A 7,489-nucleotide genomic window follows, 5' to 3' on the forward strand; every position below is an offset into this window, starting at 1 on the left:
TATATATATATATAATTTTTTTTAAAGAGTTGAGGGGCTCATTCATCTCCTTTAGACAACTAAAACCTTCTAGTGCTATATAATAGTAATGTTGTTGTTGCTAATTCCCATCAAGTGAAGTACAACTCATATCGACCCTGTGAACAAAAAACACCTGAGGCCTTACTATAACTACCGTCGTTTTTAAAAGTTCATAGAGTTTCCAGGGGCATGTTGTTTAGGAAGTGGATGCCACTGCTGCTTCCAAATACAACAGTAATAATACCCTTAAATTATTTGCTCCCTCTGTCTTTTTCATACTGTTCTGTGTGTGTGTGTGTGTGTGTGTGTGTGTGTGTGTGTGTGTGTGTGTATATATATATATGTGTCAGAAATCTTCTCTTTCCAAAGGCATGCCATGTACCAACAGAACAAGGAAAACTTTCAGGATGAGTGCACTAAGCTGCTGGTTGGAAATATTATTATAACCCGATACAACAACCGTACTTACCGTATTGATGATGTGGATTGGAATAAGACTCCAAAGGATAGCTTCACACTGTCTGATGGGAAGGAGATTACATTCTTGGAATATTACAGGTATAAGAGACTGGGTTTTCACCTGGAGTTTAAATTAGTGTGTGTTCTTCCATTCTAAAAGTATTTGAGTTCCATAATAGCATGCAGTTTGCCTCTTTGAAAATAATTGGATTGGTAATATGCCTAAGATTACATGAATTAATTTGTGGAATTTGGCATGAGTATGCATTTCTTTTGGTACTTGTAGAAGTTACTTCATAAATTGCTTTCAGGGCTTTAAAGTATATTTCTTTTGCTAATTTGATTAAAAGTGTGATTGTAATTGTAGAGATTAAGCTTAATTGTTTCACATATTACTGTTCTAGTTTTGCCTAAGACTTTAAATTTGAGACAGTGTTTTTCAAACTCTCTTAGACTTTTCCTTTTGCTCCTCCTCTTTTAAATTTACAGCATATCTTGAGTTTATTCTCAGTTATAAATAGATGATGATCTATTTCTGATGGATTCTTGATGAAGGGTGTTTTGCAAATAGTATATTCCAGTCCTGGTTGGGAGACTTAGATCGTGTTAATAAAAGTATAATTATATTGTTCCTGAAGGGTTTTTTCCTGCTGTTACCCTGTTGTAGCAAAAACTATGGGATCACAATAAAGGAAGAGGACCAGCCATTGCTGATTCACAGGCCCAGTGAGAGACAGAATAACCAAGGGATGGTGAGTTGAGGTGGAAAGAGTTTTAAGTTTGCACTTCCAGCTTAAGTTCTGCATTCTTTCATCTATTTTTTAGTCATCTGCAGGCTCTGTGGGAGCTCTGTGTTAATTGCTGTGTGGTTGGGGAAAACTGTTCAAAGTTATGCTTTTCTCATCTAAGCAGTTGTTTCTTCACACTGGTAGGATGTGCTTTTGAAATCTCTCCACAAGGTGGAGTTAAATATCTACATGAGTAGTTTAGGCTAAAGGAATAAAAAATCTTTTGTAAAGGACTATTTTAAGATTATCTCTGTTATAGAAGTTATAGACACTCATTTTAACAGGGATAAGGGTTAGGGGGAAGAGCTTTGACATCTGACTCCTCTATCTTAAATGTGAAGACTAAAAATCACAAAATTGAGATAGAGACACACTGAATTCTAAGGTAATACAATGTATTGCCTTTGAATTAAGCACCCTAGTAGTGCAGTGCCTAAGGATAATAGAGTTCCCTTTCATTGCTTATTTTTCCTTTCTTCTTTCTTCAAAGTTACTAAAATGTGAAATACTGCTGCTGCCTGAGCTTTCCTTCATGACTGGAATCCCAGAGAAAATGAAGAAGGACTTCAGAGCCATGAAAGTGAGAGATTTGCCATTTTTCAGTATCAGTTGCCTAGTTTGTCCTAGAAGCCTTTTGAATAGCAGGAAGTCTAGTTGTTTGAGCTAGAACAAGGCTAGATTCTGACTAGGATGTTGGCTTGTATTGTTTCACAGGCAAATCTATTCTTCCAGGCTCCATTTCTCCTTCTGTAAAACATGATCTGTATTACTTTCCCCCTGCAATGTGAATAATTTTTTAGTTTCCTTTTAAAGGTTTTTAGAACAGCAGAGGGACTAATTATTAAGTAAACAAAATTATGCTGTCCTTCCTTTTCCCAATCACATGACTAAACTGGCCATAAGGCCAAAAATTGGGGGTTTTGACAGTACTAAATTAGTCATATATTTCTAGAAACCATTTTATTTGAAGATGTGGAAGAGATAAGCCATTAAAAAGAAGCTTTTTTTAAAAAGACATTCTTGTTATGTGTTTTTCTTTTTAGGTGCAAGAAGCTTATTGTATAGGGCATTGAGTTTCTTCAGTTTTGGGCTCAATCCTACAGGAAATAATTGGCAAAGCAGCCTCTTTCCAGGCAGTGTTGAGTCCAGAGGCTGAGTACTTAACCTCCACATTTTCTCTCCTGAGGCTTTCCACAATTAAACTCTCTCTTCTGCCCCTCAGTGTTCTAATTCTTGTTCCCTAGTTCCCATAATCTTTGAGTTTATGCTTCTGTAGGTGCCACATTATTTTTAATAATATAAAGAACCTGAGATGAAGTCACTGAAAAAAGACTTCTTTTATGTTTACCTTCTGATGATGTTGTTATGTTCCATTGAATTGACTATGACTCATAGTGACTCTGTGCGCGTAGTTCTGTATATCCTGAGCCATTTATGCTTTTGGACAGGATAGAGCCGGTATGTCAGTGACAGAGGGTCATTGTTTTGACACACCTACCCTCATTACCCCAGTTGCTGTGTCAGTCAATCTCATCCAGGGTCTACCTCTCCTGCACTGACTCTCCACCCTTACAAGCATAATGTCCTTCTCCAAGGAATCGTCCTTCCTGGTTACCTGCCCAAAGTATGTGAGATGGACTCTTAGAATTAAGCTTCCCCCACTTTTTTGTTAATTTTTAGTGTTATTTTAGTGAAAGTTTACAGAAATACTGGGTTTTCATTCATTCATTGATGCACATTTTCTCCCCTCTCACTTCCTTTCCCTTCCCTTAATTCACTTTGTAATGCACTTCTTGTTTCAGATTGTTAATTGTCATACATATAATGCCTAATAATAATTCATACCTTTCAGGTAATCCTTTCCTTCACCTATTCCAGTGCATTATTAATTATCTATGCACTCTTTTCCAGTTCTTCCAAACCCTCCCAATGTCACTCCTATTTTTTTCTGTTTTCATGCAGTATTTATCCTTTTGAATCCCCTTCCAGCACTCCTTTAAAAAAAATAGGAGACTTCACAAAGTTGTATGTCATCCTTGCACAGGAGCCATTCTCATCATCTCTGTATTGTTCCAGTGTGCTGCTGAAGCAAGCATGCAGTACTCCTTTTATTGCTATTGTTACTATAAGCCATTGAGTTGATTCTGACTCATATCAACTCTCTGCAATAGAGAATAAGAAGGAGTATCATACATCTACAAGGGATACCAAAGAACAATTAATTCCTTGAATTAGGCTATTGGCAAAAAACAGTGAATGTGCATACCACAAACTTCCATAAGAATGAACATATTTGTCTTGGGAGAAATGCATCTAGAATGCTCCTTACCTATAAGGATGGTGAGACTTAGTCTCGGGTACTTTGAACATGTTATCAGGAGGGACCAATACCTGAAGAAGGAGGTTATGCTTGACGAAGTTGAAGGTCAGTGAAAAAGAGGAAGACTTATCAAATAGATTGACACAGTAGCTAGATCATAGGGCTCAAACTAATGCAACAGTTGTGAGAAAGAACAGGAATGAGCAGTGTTTTGTTCTGTTGTACTTAATGCTTTTTAAAAATAGAGATTTAAAGTTCTTTATTTACAACTTCCAGTGACCTAAGGACTTTATGACCATTGAGCTATTTATATAGCTCTATAGGCTTACTTGGGTCGACAGTATGGGGTTGGAATCCAGTTTGAAAATCATCTGCAGGAACCGGGTTCTACAGATAAAGCACTGATCTGTCCATTTGCTGTTGGCTAAGGACTGGTGAGCATTAGGGTAGAATGTTGATTCACTAAAGGGAGTGAGATGATGTGATTCGGCCTCCTATTTAAAAACCCTTTTGGTTGGCAGTATGGGGCTGGAATTCGGTTTTGAAAGTCCTCTGCAGGAGCCAGGATTTACAGGTACAGCACTGGTCTGTCCATTTGCTGTACAGAGGTAACTCGTGATTGCTGTGATGCTAAAAACACTGACACGGATGTGCCAAGTGTTGTAATGGTTACCCATGGTGGACAGTGTTTGGTGGAGCTTCCCAATTAACACAAGCTGGGAAGTAGTAGTGGCATTCACTTCTGAAATGGCTTGCCTCTGGAAACTCTATGAACATGAAGAAATGACCAAAGTTATACAAGTGTTCAGGTCTTTGGTTTATAGAATTGCTATGAGTCATCTATGACTTGACAGCACTTAACAACAACAACATAGGCTTACTGATCCTAATGACTATTTCACAGGGAACCACAGCTGTACAATTTATTGGTCCCAGGAGAATAAAAGATAAACTTAAGTGATTTTTTTTTATGTGCCACTGAGTTGGAACTGACTCATAACTAACCTTTCAAGGAGTTTTCAGAGACAGTAAATTGCATGGGAGGAGATTACCCAGCTTTCTCCCTCAGTGCTGCTGGTGGGTTTGAATCACATGCTTTTAGGTTGGCAGAGCAACTCCTTATCCAGTAGACCACCAGAGTCCTTGTGTGATAAAGAATCTTCATACACACTTGATGGATATTGTTGAACAGTTCATATTTAGGAGTCTTCTATTCATGAGTCTAATACTATGGTAAGTTCTGGGCCAAAAGAGTCATGACAGTATTCATTAACTAGAATAGTATGATATAAAATATAAAATTAGAGATGGTTTTCCATTTATTTTTGTTTGACTGGAAGTTTAGGCCACGACATTTGTTTTTTTTTCCTTTTGTTTCTCGCCAACTATTAAGCAGGTGTAATTAAGTCTCTTATTTGCTTCTGTCTGATTTTTCATTTAGGAATTTTTCTTAGTAATGCCAGTTTTAATCATAGAATAATATCTAGTAAATAAAAATAGTGCAAATATAATATTTCTTAAATTATATGAATACTAACACCAGAAGAGTTTTAAAATATGTTTACATTTAATTGTCATTGTTATGTGCCATCAAGTCACCTGTGACTCATAGCAACCCTGTGTACAGCAGCTCTGAAGCCTACTCTGTCCGGAGCCAGTCTCACTAATTCTGACACACCGACTCCCATTCCCCCACTTACTTTATCAATCCATCTCATCCAGGGTCTTCCTCTCCTGCACTGTCCCTCCACCCTTCTGAGCAAGAGGTCCTTCTCCAAAAAGTGATCCTTACTGGCCAGATGCCCAAAGTATGTGAGATGGAACTTCAAAATCCTAGTCCCCGAAAAGAAACTTGGTTTCACCCTCGCCAAGACAGACCTATGTGTTTTCTTGGCAGTCCATAGTCTTCTCAAGACTCTTCTCTAGCACCACAACTCAAAGGCATCAATTCTTCCCTCATCATTAGTCATTATCTAGCTTTCTGATGCATAGCAAATAATTTACAATATTATTAATTATAGTAGTAGTAGAAGACTAGAAATTTTTTCTCATTTTTTAAAAATTACCAGTTAATTGTCAGGAAAAAAAATCAGCATATGTTTTGAGAAAGAGGTAAGATTTGAGTGTTATGAGAAGGAGGCAATACCTTTAGAATTACGTTGTTCTTTTTATACCTCATTGACATTCTTAGGGGAATATTTTTTTAAAGTCTTGGGAGATACTTGAAAATTTCTGTTGATTTCAGTGACAAGGAGGTTTCTTATAGAAATATTTTAGAAATACTAGACTTATTTAACTTCTTATTTGATGAATAATACTTAGACATTTATCTGCATTTTCATTTTGTTAAGGATTTGACCCAGCAGATCAACATGAGCCCTAAACAGCACCATAATGCTTTGAAATTCTTACTGCAGAAAATTTCAAAGAATGAGTTAGCTAGCAATGAAATGACGCGTTGGGGTCTTTGTCTTCAAAAGGATGTGCATAAGGTAAAGTGAAAGATGGGATGGAGATGGAAAACAACATTAAGGATTTTAGAGAATTGTGAGGCTACATGATAACATTATCTTCTCTTAATTTTGGAATTTGTTTTGTTCTTAATCTGGTTTTTATTGTTGTTACACTTTTAGCCCCAATCAGGATAATTTCAAATATTTTACTAGTATCTTAATTTCCTTGACTTAATTGCTAGTATCACTATTAAGCTCCCCCTCATCCTGTATTAGGGATCTAAGCTATTTCTAGTTAAATAGATAGTAAGAGTAATACTGATTTTTTTTACCCTGTTTTAATTTTTAGCAAATTATTCCAAATGTTCTAAATGTCTTTTCCCATTTTTCAATATTTTATTTTTTTTCTTTTCCAGTAATTACGTTTCGTTGAGTATACTATTGCTATTTTTTCCAATATCAGACCTCCACAAGATAAACAACCCAATTGAAAAATGGAAATGGGATATGAACAGACACTTCACCAAAAAAATTCAGATGGCCAACAAGCACATGAAGAAATGTTTAAAAAAAAAAAAAAGAAATGTTCAAAATCCCTATCTCTTTAAGAGAGATGCAAATTAAAAGAACTATAAGATACCATCTCACCCCAGTAAGAAAACTTGAACAGAACAGCAAACAACAAATGCTGGCAAGGTTGTGGAGAAACTGGAACCCTTATTCACTGTTGGTGGGAGTGTAAAATGGTACAACCATTATGGAAGGTGGTATGGCACTTTCTCAAAAAGTTGCAAATAGAAATACCATTTGACCCAGCAATTCCACTATGGGAATTTACCCTAAAGAGACCATAACTGCCACCCAGACAGATATATGCACACCCATATTTATTGCAGCTTTATTTGCAATAGCAAAGAGCTGGAAACAACCCGAGTGCCCATCGACAAATGAATGGATAGAGAAGCTGTGGTATATTCACATAATGGAATATTGTGCAGCATTGAAAAACAAGGAACTCATGAAATATGCAAAATGGGTGACCCTGGAGGACATTTTGCTGAGTGAAAAAGGACAAATATTGCATAGGGTCACTGTTGTAAAATGGGACTGACATCAGGTTTGAAGGAAGACAGACAAAAGGGGAGGAATGATGTATATTGCACAGAGTGCCAATATTGTAAAACAGGACTGACATCGGAATTGGGTGGAGACTGAGAAAGATGGGATAAATTACGTATACCGTATTGAAACAGATGAAGGAGAGAACTGTTTAAAAGCAACATATGATTAGGTAATATTGTCATGCCAGGAGTCAAGAATGAAGGCTGCATAGTGGAGTGGATGTAGGGGGAAGGATTGTAAAACAATGAAAGAATTTTACTTTTCAAAGAGAAGAGTGAGCTGGGGGGCTGGGGTGGGCAGGAAGAAAAGTTCAACAATGAATGAAT

At 36.8% G+C, this 7,489-nt stretch overlaps 1 protein-coding gene across 1 annotated transcript in view; it reads left to right on the forward strand.

Annotated features, from left to right (window-relative positions):
- Positions 1-7,489, forward strand: part of PIWIL2 (piwi-like RNA-mediated gene silencing 2) — a 143,366-nt gene that overhangs the window by 63,111 nt on the left and 72,766 nt on the right. Inside the window, exons 10-13 of the mRNA XM_006884830.1 lie at positions 391-579; positions 1,148-1,232; positions 1,759-1,848; positions 5,940-6,080. Coding sequence (XP_006884892.1) covers positions 391-579; positions 1,148-1,232; positions 1,759-1,848; positions 5,940-6,080 — 505 coding nt within the window. The remainder of the gene's footprint in view (positions 1-390; positions 580-1,147; positions 1,233-1,758; positions 1,849-5,939; positions 6,081-7,489) is intronic.

This window comes from Elephantulus edwardii, unplaced genomic scaffold, assembly GCF_000299155.1.
Source record: "Elephantulus edwardii isolate Elephantulus edwardi_28Jun2011 unplaced genomic scaffold, EleEdw1.0 scaffold00038, whole genome shotgun sequence".
Taxonomy (NCBI): Eukaryota; Metazoa; Chordata; class Mammalia; order Macroscelidea; family Macroscelididae; genus Elephantulus; species Elephantulus edwardii.